General features: G+C 46.1%; 1 protein-coding gene across 1 annotated transcript; it reads left to right on the plus strand.

Annotated features, from left to right (window-relative positions):
* Positions 1–4934: 4934 nt before the first annotated feature.
* Positions 4935–11222, plus strand: LOC311594066 (uncharacterized protein). The gene is made up of 2 exons (XM_084775464.1): positions 4935–5099; positions 10921–11222. The coding sequence occupies exons 1-2, from the start codon at positions 5042–5044 to the stop codon at positions 11151–11153; spliced, it is 291 nt and encodes a 96-aa protein (XP_084631590.1). The 5' UTR covers positions 4935–5041; the 3' UTR covers positions 11154–11222.
* The last annotated feature ends 7425 nt before the right edge of the window (positions 11223–18647 follow it).

An 18647-nucleotide genomic window follows, 5' to 3' on the forward strand; every position in this document is an offset into this window, starting at 1 on the left:
GCAGCGAGGACAAGAAGATAGCTCAGTTGGTAAGGTGCTTGTCCTCAAGGGCGATGACCTGAGTTCAAGCCCCAGAACATACATTAGGAGAGAGCTGGGTGCATTTCTAATGCCCAGTGCTAGAGAGGCTGCCGTAGGCAGCTGCCAGGGCTCACTGGCCTGCTAAGCTAGCCAAACTGGTGAGCCCCAGGTCAAGGAGTGTCATGGACTCAAAAGACAAAGTGGATAACATGCCTGAGAAATGACACCTGAGGTTGGCCTCTGGCCACAACATACACATACACACACGTGTACACACATGATAAAGAAGTAAGCTGAGCTCAGAGACCTACAGAATGTGGCGTTGAAAAATGTTTTTATTATTTTAAAGATTCATTGACAGTGAGATGGATTAACTCCTGGCAACACTTAGTCTACCTCAAGGAAGATGATGAGCATCAAAAAACCTCCTTATGGAGATGGCTTCAAATGTGGCAAACCAGCCACTGGGCAAAATGTCCTCATTTTGGCCACTGGCAGAATTCTGCCTATAAATGGGTGAGCTTGGATGCAGGCAGAGTTGAAGACCAAACTCTGCCAAGATAGGGTAAGCAAGCCCTCACTAGTTCCTGCCTCACAAATATGTCTGTCGGGTATATTGGGCCAGAAGGCCAAAGATGATGCTCTAACATTATAGAGAGTTTTGGGTGACTGTTCAGGCAGCGAACTGTCTCTGTCATTTTTTTTTTTCATTTGGAATCTGCTAATCTGCACTTCCTGTTTACTCAGGTAATTCATTTTATTCACTCTCAAGTCTCTGATGGGACTGAAGACCAGATAGCTTAGTTTTACAATTAAGCTTAGTTGTTCAAGGGTTAAGATGTTTTTATGTTGATAGAGATGAGATATGGTAAATATTGATTTACATTCAGAATATTAGACTCACCAAGATAGGAAAGATGTTTTCTTCAAGGCTGCCAAACAGAAATAGCCAACATACTATGAATGTAACATTTATAGTTATTTCATGGTCCTTCTTACTGTATGGAGTTTATCGTATATATGTGTAAAAATATAAATGTATATATAAAAAAGAAAATTAAGAAAAAAGAAATAAGCTGACTGATTAATTAAATTGAACAAAACAGTAGTAGATACTTAATATGCTCGTCATACCCCAGGTACCAGAAGTCTCAGCTTGGTAAGACATCGGGCAGGTGAAGGCACAACCTAATAATTCATCCCCATAACTCTGAGAAAGGAACTCAGTAAAGAGTAGCAAGCTGTAGTGTGTCCACACAAGACGGAGGTGGCGGTAGCGCCAATGCAATTCTGTTTTGCACAGCTGTTCTTGGGAACTTACCCCCACCCCACCCCCACCCCACCCCCACCCCACCCCCACCCCACCCCCACCCCACCCCCACCCCCGCCACGGTCTGATAAACAAACAGCATTATCTTGAGCCACTTCCTAAGCCTCACAATAAGATCACCGTTTGATCAACTTAAGAGGATGCTGAAGTTCATCAAGGAAATTATTGACACATGTCACAAAGTGCCTAATGGCACCAGAACTCCGGGCTCCCCAGATATCGGATGAGGACAAAGAGCAGAGGAGGAACCCACTCTCTGAGAAAGGGAGAGAAACTGTGGAGAGGATTTGAGACTGGAAAAAGGGAAGGGGCGATTCACGAAACAAAGTCCCCCCTCCCCCCGCCCGCTTTCTCTTTTAAAAGGGTGTGCCACACAGAAAGCACATCAGTGTCATAAACCTCTGATGACAGGCGGCCTTGGGTATGGATTCTAGCCCTTAGCCCAGGGCGGGTGGTGTCAGTCATCTGTTTTAGGTTCCTTCGATTCACCCTGATGTGTATTTGGGTGGGTGCCATATGAGGTGACGTATGAGACCAAAGATGAGGAGACCATGGATCTGTCTCCCTGGCCCTCTAGGATGAAGGCGTGTGGCCAGCAGCCTCTGCTCTTCCAGCTCAGGATGCAAAATCCAGCATCAATTCATCCATCATAGCACCCATACTCTCTGTTATTTTAAGACGTTGTTGTCCTGTGGGTAGCAGCTTCCTGAAGGGTCAAGGAGTGCAGACAAAGGCCATTTACTCACTCCTACTCTATCCTTGATGAAGCAAAAGACAAGAACCAGACGGAAGTTTAGATGTTGGCACGACAAGAACTTTCAAGGAAGTCCACGTCCAACAAGTACAGGTGGAGCCCAAGAAAGATCTCCTAGAACTTGAAACAGTAGGATCAGTGTCTGCCATCACAGTAACGGCAAAGACAATGCATGGCAACAGTAACCAGACCGGAGGTGGACAAGGCAAAGGGGAGGGAGGGTTCATTACGGCCAAGGAATAGCAAGGCGTGGAAACTGTTGTCTTGGGGACAGGCTCTTACACTCCCTTGTGCTTTTATTGCCACAACTGAAGAAAAGTGTGAATATTTAGATCAAAAGGGTTCACTAAATCCCAGGGTATGTTCATGCTCTTAAAAAGCACAAATATGATACAAATTTATTTATTTATTTATTCATTCATTCATTCATTTATGTCTCCATCCAATAATATACAACCTCAGGATCTTCTACTTTAAACCAAAGGGCAGTGAGTGTCTGGCTGCTTTCCTGTGGCTATGATAACATACCATAGCCAGGCAGTTTATGGACAGGAGGGTTTGTTTGTGGCTTATGGCTCCAGAGTGTTAGAGTCCATCGCTAGCATTGGCAGGGAAATGGAGAGGCAGGCAAACGTGGCTCCTGGAGTTGGAAGCTGAGAGCTCGCAGCGCGATCCACAAACACAGAGCCGAGAGGGAACTGGGGACGGCCCAGTTCACGGCACCGTGTGACTTTGAAAACCTCAAGTCCCTTCTCCAGTAACGCATTTCCTCTAGCAAGGCCACGCCTCCTAAGCTTACCCAAGCAGCTCCACCAACCAAACACCTGAGTCACAATGCATACAATGAGAACTGTAAAAACTGATGAAAGGGAGTGAAGAAGATACAAAAAGTGGGAGGACACTGCATGTTCACGGTGTGGATGAACTAGCATTGTTAAAAGGCCCTTACTACTAGTATGGATGAGAATTATAGGCTCATGTGCTTGAACACTTAGTCCCCAGCTGGTGGCGCTGTTTGGGAAAGTTTAGGAGGCGTGGCCCTACTGGAGGACGTATGTTGGGGGGCGGGGCAACTTTGAGCGCTTACGGTTCATCCTACGTGCATTTGGCGCTCTCCGCTTTGTGCTTATGGTGATGGTGAAGGATATGTTTGTGGTAAAGAATGAAAGCTCTCAGCATCCTGCTCCAGCCACCATGTCTGCCTGCCGCCGCCATGATGGTGGTGGAGCCATAAGTTCAAATAAACCAGCAACAGAAAAGTAACTAACACACTACCAAAAATGGCCTGCGTATTCAATGAATCCCCATCCAAATTCCAATGTCATTGCTCACAAGGCAAAAAAAAAAAAAAAAAAAAAAAAAAAAAAAAAAGCCAAAAATGTGTGTGGAAACCCGTAACACACACACACACAGAGCAACTTTGCGGAAGAAGAACAAAGCAGGAAGCTTCAAAACATGCTACTGCCTGACTCCAAAATATGCTACAAAGCTGTTGCAATCAAAACAGCACAGTCCTGGTGTGAAAACAGACCCGTAAAGCCCTGAATCAGACCACAGAGCAGAGCGATAAGACCTGTCTCTAACAGCATGGCCATATATGCCATCAACAAAGACACCGAGAACACACACAGTGGGCGAGAGACTGGTGTCTTCAACCAACTGTGGCGGGAAACCACAGGCAGAGTATCACAGGGGGGAGTTCACAGGGGGTGGGGGCAAACAAGAGGAGCTGGAGAAAGGTCGGCCACAGGGAATTCAGGTACAGTTCCAGGAAAAGTGCACTCCGGGGTTCTACTGCCCAACAGTGTATACAAATATCTTCATTCAAAAAGAAAAATATCTTCACTCATGTCATTAAAATACTCTTTCGTGAGGCACCTACAACTGACGTCTCTAGGTCCAGAAACAGTAAAGGGGCAGCTTCCTCCCACAAAGAATCTTAGACTGACCCCACGCAATGCCACGCGTGTTGGTGCACATGAGAGGCTATGAGCGAAGTCTCTCCACACACCATGCAGGAAAGGAAGACTTCCTGGTGGGCGTGTCCTCGCTGTGTGTGTTTGCACCGTGTTTTGTTTTTTTGTTTTTTTTTAATTTTTTATTAATCTATTCTTGTTACATCTCAATGGTTATCCCATCCCTTGTATCCTCCCATTCTTCCCTCCCTCCCGTTTTCCCCTTACTCCCCTCCCCTATGACTGTTCCTGAGGGGGATTTCCTCCCCCCTGTGTATGCTCATAGGGTATCAAGTCTCTTCTCGGTAACCTGCTGTCCTTCCTCTGAGTGCCACCAGGTCTCCCCCTCCAGGGGACATAGTCAAAGGTGAGGCACCAGAGTATGTGAGAAAGTCATATCCCACTCTCCACTCAACTGTAGAGACTATTCTGGCTAGATCTGGGTAGGGGCTTAAAGTTTACAGCCTGTATTGTCCTTGGCTGGTGCCTTAGTTTGAGCGGGACCCCTGGGCCCAAATCTGCCTATCATTATGTTCGATTTGTAGGCTTCTAGGACCCTCTGGATCCTTCTACTTTGCTATTCTCCCATGCTTCTCTCATCTAGAGTCCCACTAGGATGTTCTCCCCTCTGTGCCAGTTTCCTGGTAAGAGAAGGCTTTCGTGGGACACGCCCCTTGGGCTAGTATGCAGATATAAGTGAGTAGATACCATTTGAGTCTTTCTGCTTTGCGCGGTGTTTTTAACCCCTCTCCCATTCTCCTGCCTTCCCTCCAAGTTCCTAGAATATTGTTTTGAGTAGCGAGCAATCACTTAGCGGCTGTTGGCCGAGAGCCAGTGCACTTTACACATCTCTCTAAATCATCCATTACTCATGGATCAGTCGCGGGACTCCACCCCACGGAAGCAAATAAAACCTGAGTCCCAGAGCCCCACCACAGAACGTTCTGGACTCTCGGAAGTGCTACATCCTTCTCAAAGATCATGAAATATTTGCTCCTGACACTTTTGGTAGTCTTTGTCCTGTTCCAGCTGTTTCCAGGTAAACAAGACCAAGGAAAAGGATGAGAGAGTTACATGTGGGTAATTGCTGGCGGGAGGTTTGCTATCCTTCCGTCCGCTGTGGGCAGGGTTCTCTGAGGGTGGCTGCAATCTGCTGGACTGCTTGACCTGAGCACAACGCCCGGGAGCTTGTCTGGTCAGCATCCCTGGGGCCATGGGATGGGGTAGAGTGTCTTTTGAGAAATCCAGCTCTTTCCCCTACTGCTTTGCTTCAGTCAATGACCCAGTGATCCCTGCCAAGGCGCTGTCTTACTTCAGCAGTTTTCCCTGTCTCCAGCGATGGTGAGCCGTCAAGCCGTCCTTAGATCTTAAGTCTATTATTGCTTCCTAAGAAGTCACTGTCCCCTGGTTCTGGGATGAAAGCGTCCACAGAGCAGTCAGGTGGAAGAAAATGCAGACCTCGGTGCTCTTTTCTCAGCCATGATAACTGTTTGGTTAACGATTTACACTCTAATTCCATAAACAAATGGTCAGAGTTTTGAAATGACTGTTCATACAGGCTTGGATGGTTTTTAGAAAAGAGATACTGACCCCTTTCTGATGTGTGAAAACTCTTTTTCTTGGTGCATAGGAAAGTCCATATAAATATGCCTGTGAAGGTAGCTCCTTTTAGTAGAAATGTAATTGCATTGTTTTTGAAATACTTATCTCGGTAGCATATACTCAACAGTTTGGTAGGCACATGGATATCTGTCTCGATGCTCCTAAAAGTCATGCTGTTCCAGATAGCCAAATGTGTATACCTCTATTCTATATTGGGGGATAAAAATCAAGTATTTCCAAATATTTTACACAACAAACAAAAAGCTACAACTGAGTTTTGCACACTTGGACAAAATTTTCTAAACAATTCTCTAGAAGTCAACTGGTTAGGACAAGAGTAATTTTTATGATTTAAGTTTTTATGAGTATATTTTCAGAGTCTCCTTTGAGCCATACATGTCTGGAAGAAGTCAACCCCTTCCTAGGTAGGGCACAAGTGCTTTAGAAGATCTGAAAAGCCATTCATCGTGCAAAATTGTAAAAATCTGGCTGAAGCAGCTTTCCATCATTGCTGATGTGAAGGGAAAAGAAAGACCCTAAATTGACCAGGCACAGACTTTGTGCCAAAGTGAGGTACCCATGTAGACTGCTTAATGCTGACGGCCTCCATCTTCTGAGATTGTACAGTTTTGCCACACGAAGATCTGTTTTGCAAATAAAGAGGAAGAATTCAGATAAGCAAGGAGGCCATCCAGGAAGGCATTGGGATTTCTGACATGTAAGGTTGATCGATTGTTTATTGTCCTTTAGTTGACCTTAAAAACTAGAATAGAGGCTTCTGGGTATAGTTCAAGGCCCCGAGTACAACCCACAATAATCAACATGGGGAGGCGAGGGAGGGGCAGCCAAGGCTCATCGAGAAGGAAGGCAGTGGATCTGAGCGCACTCCTAAAGACACAATAATTTATAAGCCTCAAGCGTCAGGGAGGATGGATGCTTCAAGCCACAGGAGAGATGCCTCATCTATTTAATTGAAACTAGTAAATAGATTTTTTTAAAAAACCTACTAAAAATAGAAAATTTAAAAGTCTAAATATAATATAATCACACTAAACACAAATGGTTAGATTCATTAAATAAGCGCATAGTCTTATATTCAATAAACAACGGATTGAATAAAAAAAAACCCACAGACTTGGGAGCTAGAGAGATGGCTCAGTGGTTAAGAGCACTGACTGATGCTCTGGAGGACCTGAGTTCTCTTCTCAGCACCTATGTGAAGTGGCTTACAACTGCTGTAATTTCAGTTCTGGGGACCTGATGCTTCTGAGAGCCTCAGGTCTCTGCATTCACATTCACAAACAGACAGACAGACACAAACACACACATACAAAAAAACAACAACAACAACAACAATAATAATAATAAATTTGCCAGACATGGGGGCACATGTCTTTAATTCCATTTGAGATTAAAGGTGGTGGATCTCTGCAAGTTAAAGGCCTACCTGGTCTACATAGTGAGCTCCAGGCAAGCCAGGGGTATATAAAAAGACCCTGTCACAAAAAAAAATTTTTTTAGTGACAGACACATCTAATATAAAGACATGAAAATATCAAAATAGTAAAGTACAATTCTAGGCAAATACAACCCAACAGAAACTTAAAATAGCAGTCATATATATAACAAAATAGTTCAAGGGGAAATATATAATAATTAAGAGATGAGTAATAAATATACTGGAGAAAGAAATGAACAGATTAGCGCTTGTAACTTCAGTACAAAGAAATGTTTCACCCTGTTGGAACTCAATCCCACAGCCTTGGGCGCACTCTAGCCCTGAACTATACCTCTAGGTCCTTACCCCCAGGTCCTCACATCGAAGCTTCCTGACGATGCGGCCAGTGCATCTTAAACTGTCAGCGGCTGACCATGAACTATGACCAACAAATATCCTTTAAAAGCAACAAAAATAGCCCACATTTTAGACTACAAAGAAAGCCTTGTAAAATAACGACATGCCAGCCCAGACCCAGAAAGAGGCACATGGCACGTACTCACTTATAATTGGACACTAGGCAGTAAATTTGTAGGGAGGTATTTTTTTTCTTAGTTCCTTGAGATTTTTGCATGATATACTCACCCCCTAACTCCTCCCAGATCCCCCTTCCTTACCCACCCAACTTTGTGTCCCCCTATTAACGACAGCATCTGCTGTGCAGGCCTGGCTCTGGGATTAGAGGTGTGCACAGCCATACCTGCTGAGGCAGCGAACAGAGGCCAGTCTTGCAGACTCTGGATATCCGTAGTCACGGGGGAAGTAAAACTCTGCAGGATTTCATCCCATCCGAGTCAGGACAGAACAAACAACAACAACGACGAGTGTGGAGATGTGGAGAAAGGGAACCCACACACACTGTGCAGTCAGCACAGAGATCACGATGGAGGGTCCCCCAAAACTAACAGCACCTATTACATGACCCAGCTGTACCACATCTGGGTATGAAGCTGAAGGACCCTAAGGCAACATGGCAGAGATCTCTGCACTGGGGTGCTTAGTGCAGAGTTGCTCAAAGCAGCTCAGTTTTAGAATCAGCTGGGATTTCTGTCAGAAGGTAAGAAAAGTGTGGTACACACACACACACGCACACGCACACGCACACACACATACACAGTGGGACTTGATTCAACCATTAAAAGGAACCAAGTTACATTATTTTCTACAAAATGGTTGGAATTATATTAAGCAAAATAAGTCATACACAAAAATAGACCAATATCACATATTTTATCTCATTCGCTTTCTTTTTTTTTTCTCCTCATTCGCTTTTTTAGAATTCTTTATTGATGCACAAGCTGCTTCTATTGGTCTGTAGATGATATGAAAGATGAAGGGAGACCAAGGGAAGAGAGGAGACTGTGGAGAAAAGAAAAGTAGGGAGGGGAACTAAGGAGAAGGAACGGAGGAGGTTAAACACAGTCAAAGTACATGATTACCACGAAAGATGTCGCCTGAGGGCTGGGGAGATGGCCCAGTGGTTAAAGAGCACTGACTACTTTTCCAGAGGACGTGAGTTCAATTCCCAGCATCCAGATGGCACCTCACAACTGTCTGTAATTCCAAGGTCTAACACCCTCCTCACACAAGCATACGTGCAGGCAAAAACACCAATGAGCATAAAATAAAAATAAATGAATTTTTTTAAAAAAAGAAAGAAAGGCATTGCCTGTGAGAAACCAGCACTTTATACACTGGATATTCATCAGTGAACCCCTCTATGACTCTGGGGTAACCTTTGTGGTTAATGATACAACATCCAAATGCAACAAATGGAAGATGATGTTGGATGTGTTTTCTTATCTATTTATTTCATTTTTCTTAGTTAAAACCTGTTTCATTAGAAAGCCCATTTAGGTTCACCTAACAACCAATGGGTAGATTTTTTTAAAAGAAATTTTAGACTTGTTTGTTTTGTTTTATGCATCTGGTTGCTTTCCCTGCATGTATGGATGTGTACCACGTGAGTGTCCTGAGCCTGCAGAGACCAGAAGAGAACATCAGATCCCCTGGAGCTGGCGTTACAGACAGTTGTGAGGCACCATGTGACTATGGGTGCTGGGAACTAGTGCTTTTAAATTAAAAGCCTTCTCTCCAGTGTGACAACAGACAGATTTTGACAGATGGGTACCACAGGAACAACTTCCAGGAGACTTGGGGTTCTAGGACTGCCCAGGTGTTTTATCTGAGGTTACCAACAAGCCTTTCACAATCTTATTTCTATCTGTGGCAACCCCAGGCTCTTTAAGATGGGTGCCATTTATTGGGAATTTACTGTTGTGTAGATAGTGTTCCAAAGCTACCAAAGGCATTTCCCATCCTCCCCCACCAGCAGCAGCTGTGAAATCGTCAGAGGTGCTAATTTGCAAGTCCATTTCAAGTTGGCTGAATCCAAAGCTCTGTAGGAGTGGGTCCCGCCGAGTCCATGGGGCAGGTGGCATTGTGTGTTAAAGTGAGGATTGATGCATGCTTTTCTACCGTTGTATTTCTGGGGTCTCCCACGCCTATTTCATTATGTTTTTGAAGCTTATTAAGCTGTGATGGATAGATAGGAACTATATGTATTTGACGTGTGCTCGTGGTTGGATTTGCAGGTGAATATAAGATCATTACTGCATACCTGGCTTAGTTATTTATTGCTGAGAAGAGATACCATGACCAAGGCAATTTATAGAAAGAGAAAAAGAGTTTATTAGGGGAGAGTTTATTATTACAGTTTCCAAGGGTGAGTCCATGACCACTACGGGGAGAGCATGGCAGCAGGCAGGCAGCCATAGTGTTGGAGCTAGAGCTGGAGGTCTCGGGTTGAGAAAACAGCCATGAAGGGAAAGAGACTAACTGGGAATGGTGTGGCCTTTTTAAACCCCAAAGCCCGGCGACACACCTTCCACAAGGCCACGCCTCCTGCTCCTTCCCCAACAGTGACACACCTCCTTCCACAAGGCCACGCCTCCTGCTCCTTCCCCAACACCCCCACCAACTAGGAACTGAACATTCAAACAGATGAGCCTATGAGGGACCATTTTCATTCAAACCACCTCAGTACCATAAACCCACTCATGGCCTCCAAGAGCTTCCTTCTTCCCAAGGCAAAGGTTATCAATACATTTCTGATAACTGTAGAGCCTGTCGGAGTTAGAATTCTGTATCTGCGGAATAATAAACAGCTCAGCCAGTGTCGCGCCTCGCTCGACCAGCAAGAAGGACTCGACCACCGGTTCTTCTCTCAAGCGGTTTATTCAGGCTTTGTTTCCAGGAGAATCCCCCGAGCCACTCCCGTCAGGCTCATTTATACCACCCAAACAGCCAATCACACTAAGCCACGTCTCACACGCTGATAGGCTCGTAGAGGCAGAGCTAATGCAAGCAGCGGGCCTTTTCCAAATAAGGGGCTGTTTGTCTAAATCGAGGCGGCTCTGGCTGCATGCCAGGCGCCATCTTGGGGGGAGGTCCACAAAGGGCTCTGTGGCTCTCCACAAGCCAGCACAGAGTGAAGTTGGCCTGTTGTGCATCTAATTTATATAACCACATAGCCTCTGGCCAAGTCACCCCCACCCAGTCCCTGATAGCTAGTGAGTCCCTTTGGCATTGGTAGTAAGGTCTTTGAGAACGTGGCGTAATCCAACATTGCTTTGCTTTGCTTGCACAGTCTCCTTTAACGGATCCAGGGCCGTTGTGGAGATAACTGAGGCATGGCCCAGTGGTTCCTTTGGATAAACCCCCATATCTTGAACTAACAGCCTTTCCTTCCTCTTGTTAGTCTGCAGGTGCCTCAAAGCTTGCTGGGTCATAAGAGGACACTGCAGGAAGTATTGCAAGTCTAGAGAGCAGGTCAAAAAGCCATGTAGCAACGGAGACTACTGCTGCACTCCAAGCAAGCCAGACTCTCTGCCACAGGCACCCATCAAAATGCGCGGCCACAGGTTCAGAGAATATCCCAGAACTCGGCCGGTGGTGATCTTCAGGAACAACGGTGAACCGGAGTTAAGCTGAAAATAACGTCGTCCTCTGGAGAGCGGGTGTCGCCAGCTCAAGTGTCTCCCAAGGGTCCATTAAATACGTGGCTCCTCTCTGCTGCCTCTCCTCTCTGCTCTCACGGGGCTGGTGGCAGACACTGAGGTGCCAAAGCATGGAAGCAACTGGTGCTGAGTAAACATTCCAACACTTAGATGGAAAAGGAAGGGGGAGTGGGGGGGGAGTGGGGGGAGTGGGGGGGGAGTGGGGGGAGTGGGGGGGGAGTGGGGGAGTGGGGGGGGGAGTGGGGGATGGGGGCGGGACCTTCAGCTCCCCAGGGAAGTTTCCTCAAATATAAATACCAAAGTGTGTCACTCCAGACAGTTTTCTATTTCTCCTGGGCCTCCTTGATGGTGCCCTAGGTCTCTGGCTCCATGTTCCCTATCCAAGTGTCTGCCTTCAAAAAGGCGGTAGGGAAGCCATGGAGGACTCTCTCTCTCTCGTGTCAATTTGCCTTCTGGTTCAATGCAAGTAATTCCTTGGTGAGTGTTGTGTTTCCCATAGCTACCAGGACCCCAAGAGTTCTTTTCAAAACATGGAAATAGCTATAAATAGTTCGTCCCATGTATAACTAGCTTCCCTTCCATCCTAAACATAAGTCTGATGCCCTGCCCCAGCGAAACGGGGCTGGAGGTACAGCCGGAGGAGTCCTTTGGCTGACTTTGCTTAAGAAAAAAATGGGCCAGAGAATACCTTAGTGGCTGGCGGAACCCTGTGTAGCCTATGTGAGACTCTCTGTTCAAGTCCCCCCCCCCTCCCGTGTGTGTGTGTGTGTGTGTGTGTGTGTGTGTGTGTGTGTGTGTGTGTTAGCGAGAGAGAGAGAGAGAGAGAGAGAGAGAGAGAGAGACACGGACGGACGGACAAACAGACAGACAGAGAACATGCTGGAAGATTATGGAAGATTATACGAAATGCCTTTCACTCTCTTTAATAGATGATGCAAGAAAGCTGGAGATCGATACAAATAAATGTAGACATAATATATGACACAGATTATATAGATACGCATATAGGTGCCTAAAAGCGTAATCTGGCCTTTGCCTCACATCCCTTATAAAGATCAGTTCTACAAAATGGCTGCAAGAAAACATGGCAGGAAAAACGCAGTCACAAGTCTAAGCCATAATGCTTTAAATTTTACTCAAAGTATCAGGAAACAGAAACAAAAATAGACAAGAAGGCATTACATCAAACTCGAGTGCTTCCAGGGAACAAGCAGAAGCCGGAGGCGGCACGTGACAGACTGGGAGGATGTGTTCGCATCCATGGACAGGATAGGAAGAGGTTGCTCTCAGAGTAGAAAGAAACAATGGATGTAGTTTAAACCAGAAAGGAGTCTCAATAGACATTTCTCTAAAGAACATAAAGAGGTATGTGAAAAATACCCCCCCCAAATCAGTCAAGAATGCAAATTAAGCCACACTTAGCCACCTCTGGCACCTGCTGAAATGGCCTACGTCAAAAAGAAACCATAAACTGCAGAGGAAGGAGGGTAGGCAAATCCCTCATGCTACAGCTGGGAATCTGAATTAGGTCGCCATTACAGAGAACAGCCATGTAGAAGTTAGGGGGTGTGTGACAAAAAACAAAACTAAAACTAAAAACCAAGCTGCTGAATGATGCAACAATCCAACTTCTAAGTGTTTCTCCATTGATTTGGACTCCACTCCACTGAGAGGCTGAGAGGCTGAGAAGCTGAGAGGCTGAGAGGCTGGTTTTTAGAAAACTGCTGAAAGTAAATTTGGTATTTGGCCTCTTGCTGGACCTGCAATCAGACAAGGGGAGGACTTTGAGTGGAAAAAGCGAATGCAGCTGAATATCAAGCGGCAATCCCTCCCCTTTCCCCCCTCCCCTCTCCCTCCCCCTCCCCCCATGCACCCTCCCTCCCTGGAGAAGATGCCTGAAAAGGAGAATCCCAAAGCCAGCAAAATGTCAGGGGAGTCCAGTTATAGAGTGGAGAAGAGAGACCGACAAGGTTTAACTGTTGTCAAGTTCAGTTGCCCCTAAAGTTAAAATCGTCTCTGCAGAGGCCCCTGTTGCTCCTGCTGAGATATAGCAGAACAGAAGCCAAAAGAGTTCGGTAGGTACATGTCACCCAACCATCACTCCAGACACCTTAATGGGCCCAATCAAGAATGAATGAGAACAAAGAAAAAAAAAACATTACTCTTACTCTAAGTTTCATTCTCCTGGGTCCTAATCTCAAAGCCCATGTGGTTGCTTTAGCTGTTTACATTGGGTGGGGGATGGGGAATCGGGCAATTCAGGCTGGTGATAAAAGTATTTGGCTGGCAAGGCTAAGCACCTGAGTTTGATGCCTGGATCCCAGACAAAGATGGAACAAGAATGACGTCACAAAGTGGCCTTGGACCTTCAGATGTGCATCATGACATATGCACCCAGTCACCCACCTCTCTTTTTCTCCCTCCTTCCTTCCTTTTCTCCCTCTCTCCCTCACACACACACATGTACACACACACACACACACACACACACACACACACACACACACAATAATAATAATAAAGTTAATTAATAAATATTTTAAACTATTTAAAAAATCTCCAACAGACTCTGGAATCTGGCCCCATACGTATTCTGCAGATTATGCTTAAAGAAATTAGCAGTCTTACAGCTCTCCTGACACAGACGTTTTGTCTTCCGAGGTCAGAGTTTGCCACCCTCACTCTTGGCATGCTGAGCGCTGAACTATGTGGTCCAGCACCCCTATGGACTATTGGAGTGGATCCTAAGAGAAAAGAGATCAATTTACAAAGCAGATCTTAGGTTGGGCTGTCATGAGGAAAAGCTCTCAGGAAAACTGCCTGGCTTCTGGACCATAAAGATTCCAAATTCTTGAGTTCATCTGATTCCACATACCTGTTGAGTGTCAGAGTGAAGTGTAAGCCTCACCAAAGCTTACAAAACTGAACCAGAGTGTTAGGATTACATTGAAGGTCTACAAATGGCAGAATTAAGAGTTCATGCCTTATGGACTGAGCTAGCCCCCAAACCCACCAAACTACACAATTAAATCTGAAATCTGGGGGCTGGAGAAATGGTGCAACTGTTAGGAGTGTTTGCTGCTCTTAAAAGAGACCATAGTTCCCAGACCGTATCAGGCAGTCACCAGCTGTAAATCCAGCTCCAGATCTGACGCCCTCTTCTGGTTTCCTCAGGTACTGCACTCTTATGTACAAACCCACACACTGACACATTTCCAGGTAAGAAGTAAAAATAAAAATCTTTTCACTAAATCTGAAGTTTGATATTTAACAAGAGTAGTTCTCAAGTTATAAGAAATAAAAGAAAGTTGAGTGTGGTGGCATATGCCTTTAATCCCAGCACTCGGGAAGCAGAGGCAGGCAGATCTCTGTGAATTTGAGGCCAGCCAGGTCTACAAAGCGAGTCTAGGACAGCCAAGGCTACACAGAGAGACCCTGTCTAGAAAAACCAAAAAAAAAAAAAAAAAAAAAAAAAAAAAAAAAGAAAAGAAAAGAAAAGAAAAAAGAAAAGAAAAGAAAAAGAAAGAAAGAAAATATTTTCCTGAGCCTCTGAATACTACTCTGCTGTGAGATCCCAGCCCTGATCTCCAGGGTTTTCTGTCGGTGTTGCTGAATTCAAACAGCATCTCCTCAAAATCCCTGTGGCCATCTTTTCTACCACAGTCATTGAGGTGACCAGAGTCTGTTTGGACCCCAAGTATTTGCTTCTGTAATTCAACCTCAAGCCACCAAAGTCACAACTGACATTAACTATAATGTCACTGACTGCAATGAATTACCCACTTACTACTCTTCCATCTGCAGGAAGCTCAGCTCTGTCTTCAAACCCAAAAGCAACATGAAGCTAACCTTCGCCTCTACAGCTTATCAGTAAACACAGAACCAGAGAGTAGAAGTGACTAAGAGAATGTGGGGCTAGGCTACCCAGACCAGTTTTCTGTGTCCTAAAGCATTTCTAGATGCTGGCATCTCTGCAGATAATGCCCAGACCTCTCCAGTTCCCCTAGGGTACCTTTGTCAACAGTACCATCCGAGGTTACTGTGAGCACCTTTGACAGGGAGCATTCTTGGCAACTGTGGGTAGCCTTGAACGGTCCCCTGTTGGAGTTACACAATACACTCTACAGCCAGTCAACTCTAGTATCAAGTCAGTTTCCTTGTTGTAACGTAGGTAAGCACTTCAGTTGCTATATGAACACATTTTTATGTTTAATAGATAAGATATAAGGCAATAAGATAATAAGGTACCAGATGCCAGATATTAGACTATATGAGGTTTATTAAATGAGCATGGGTGGGGTACCCCAGAGAGAGAGAGACACAGAGAAAAAGAAACAGAGACAGAGGAAGAGAGGAGAAAAAGAAAAAGAGTAAGAGAGGGAGGAAGAATAAGAGGGAAGGGTGAGGTAGGGCTGTCCTTTTATATAGCCTTGGGCAGGCCACGCCCCCGCGGCGGGCCACGCCCCCGCGGCGCGTAGGCAGTGACGTCACAGGTAGGCAGACTGAAGCCAAATGCTAACACACATACATGTTCGTTACCTTTTGCTGCTGTAAGCCTTCACTGAGCTCATGCTTTGTGCCTCGGGAGTCCTCGTCCTTACCCGTAACAACCTCACAATCTAATGTCAAGAGACACTGATAAGGAGGTTTGAGACAAGGTTTCTTTGTGCGAGCTTTGGCTGTCCTCAGAGATCCACCCGCCTCTGCCTCCTGACTGCTAGAACTAATGGCCTGCGCCGCCACCCCACCCCCCACCCCCACCCCGGCCGGAGGAGAGCTCTTGAGAGCAGACTTAGTCTGGAGTGAGGGGAGCTATGGGCAAGGCGTGGGGCCCTGCCAAGAGGGCTGGAGAAGCTAAGGATGGAGCCCCAGCGTTTTCCGTTTCCAGACTCTCAAACGTGTCCTCGAGGCCTTTGCGTGTGCCCTCAGGGCCTGCCTCGGATGCTCAGTGCACACACCTCCCAACAGGCAGCTGTCTTGCTTGGGTGCGCTCTTCCATCTCTCTCTGGCTCAGTGCACATTCCTCTGCCCGCCCGTCCCGGAAGGGCCGATAAAACTGATGGTGAGAGTCACACTGTACCCAGTGTTCTGGGTGCCTAGGTCAATTTCCTCCCACTTCGCGAGAACCGTGAGGCTCCTGCTGCTGGCCCTTCCTGGCCTTGCTCTTCTGCCCCATGTGTTCCCAGGTAACGATCGCAGGGAAGCGATCAAAGGGAAGGCCTGTGGGGCCCCTGTGTGTGGCTGTCCTCTGTAACACTACCAGAAGGACATTTTCCTCACTGAGACTGTGTCTCTGGCAAGGGTAGGATGGAGGAGGGTCAGGTGATCCTCAGGGCAGCCTGTACAGCCAGAGTTCCCCGCCTCGATGCATGTTTCCACCTAAGGAACAAGCTTAGGCTTTCAGCCACATCCGTTCTCCTTCCGGCTTGTGCAGCTCTTGAACCGGTCCCCAGTCCCAAGGCCTCTTGGCCTTTTAAAAGCCTTGCTACCGCTTTCAAGGAAATCCTTCGTCTTCTCTTCTCGTGTTCTGGAGTTAGGTGAACGAACTCTCTGCAGAGCTGTTCCATGGGTGACAGGACTGGCTTTTGTCTCCCTTTTAAAAAGTTACCAAGAGGCCGGGCCAGAACCCTGCCGCTCTTGCTCAGAAAACCTGCACCCTCTTTTCTCACACAGGTCACTCAAGGCAGATTTCAGAACGCGGCAAACTCGTTAAAGTGGCCCACATGTTCCCCTAATTAACAAAGCTAAATATACTATCCCATGGTTGCACAGCAATGGCCAGGCATAGTGGCACACACCTTTACTCCCAGCACCCAGGAGGCAGAGCTAAGTGGATCTCTGTGAGTTCAAGGCCAGCCTGGTCTACATAGTGAGTTCCAGGACAGCCAGAGCTACATAGTGAGGAGTTTTGTTTTGTTTTGTCTTATCTTAATATAAAACAAAACAAAACAAAAAACAAAGCAAACAAAACCAAACCAAAAGTCTATGAATTTATACATGCCATCTCCCACACTCTGACATCGGCCTTGAGTGATCTGTGCACAAACAGAGGATTCAAGTTTTCTGGAGCAAATAACTAAGGGGAATTCCTTTTTATATATAATTGTGTTTATTTATTTACTTATTTATTTTTATTTGGGGGAGGAGCGCACATGTTTGAGTGCCATGATACATACCTGGAGGAAAAAAAAAAACTTGTGGGAGTCAATCCTCTCTCTCTATAGATAGTCTTAGGCCCACCAGGCTTAGTGGCAAGTGCCGTGGAGCCATCTCACCAGCCCCGGTGGGGGGGGGGGGTCTTGATATGAGGAGCTTTGTAATGGCTGTCTCCAGTGCCTTATAAGTAGCAAGCTTACTTGCATTAATGAGTGACTGACCACATTTTGAGAAAAGCTTAAGGCAAGAAAGAGGTCGGGAAAAGCTGCACTGAGCAACATGACATTAAGCCGCAGCTAGGAGCCTAGCAGCTGTGGCCCTGCTGTGGCATTGAAACGCCGATGGCACCCACCCACCCGCATAACTGTGTAAATCTAGATTAAAAACCACTGTGTAAAGCAACCCAATGTTTCCAGTGGCAAAGTCTTCCATGCTCTTGAAAAGTCAGGTGGTCACTGCAGCTGACCAAAGCCGCATTCATTTCCTGTGTTCCATATTTGATGGTGATCTGTGGGCAAGTTGAGCACTTGAGGAAGAACTAGTTTCCACACTGGTGTGTCCTCTGTTTTTCTGTCTTTCTGATGAGAGTTCTGGGCATAGCAGAGCACACTCTTGGGTTAATTTCCCTTCAGATGAGAGTCTAAGTGGGCAAAAATCAAAATCCTAAACCTTTGCATTTATGACACTATCTACTAGGATGTAAAAGCTTGCTTCAGGGGCTAAAGAGATGGAACTTAAGTGCTCTTAATCCCTCCAGCCTCTAGCTGAGAGGTCAGACCTATATTCTTCCTGAAACCTAAGTCTGAAGAGGGCACTTCCTCCAGATCATCAGCTCTGCTCTATGTGGGGACAAAGGAATAGCACTGAAGAGAAGGGATCAGAAGACAGAGCTGTCACTCAGTGTGACCTTTCCTACACAGAGGTGTGCCTCACTGAGCAGACGCGGGGCCAGCAAGCCGAGCAGAGTGCTGCACTTCTGTAGCGGTGCGGAATTGTGTTGGCTACAGACGTGGGGATGGCTTGGGGATCGTGTGTGCACTGGGTGAGCTCAGAGCCTACCAAAATGCTGCACAGCATAATGCCATGTAGGACTGTTTGCTCTCAGAGGTGAGTTCGCTCAAGAAACTTCCCACTGGGCAATGAGAAAACTTGAAAGCATTTCAAGGTGTTTACTTATCATGGCTGTAGAGCTATCAACGTTTTCCTATGAAAGTAGAAAGCTTTTAATTCTCCAAAGAGAGAAGTAACAGGCCAGCTAACAGAAAGTGAAGCTCCCTAGGTAACACAGAGACAGACGGACAGACAGAAGGAA

Source organism: Acomys minous (genome assembly GCF_964271855.1).
Source record: "Acomys minous genome assembly, chromosome: 3".
In the NCBI taxonomy this organism is placed as follows: Eukaryota; Metazoa; Chordata; class Mammalia; order Rodentia; family Muridae; genus Acomys; species Acomys minous.

Coding starts and splice junctions, on each gene's coding strand:
- LOC311594066 (XM_084775464.1), top strand. CDS start 5,042: ATGAAATATTTGCTCCTGACACTTTTGGTAGTCTTTGTCCTGTTCCAG. Junction 5,100..10,920: donor CCTGTTCCAGCTGTTTCCAG/GTAAACAAGACC, acceptor TCCTCTTGTTAG/TCTGCAGGTGCCTCAAAGCT.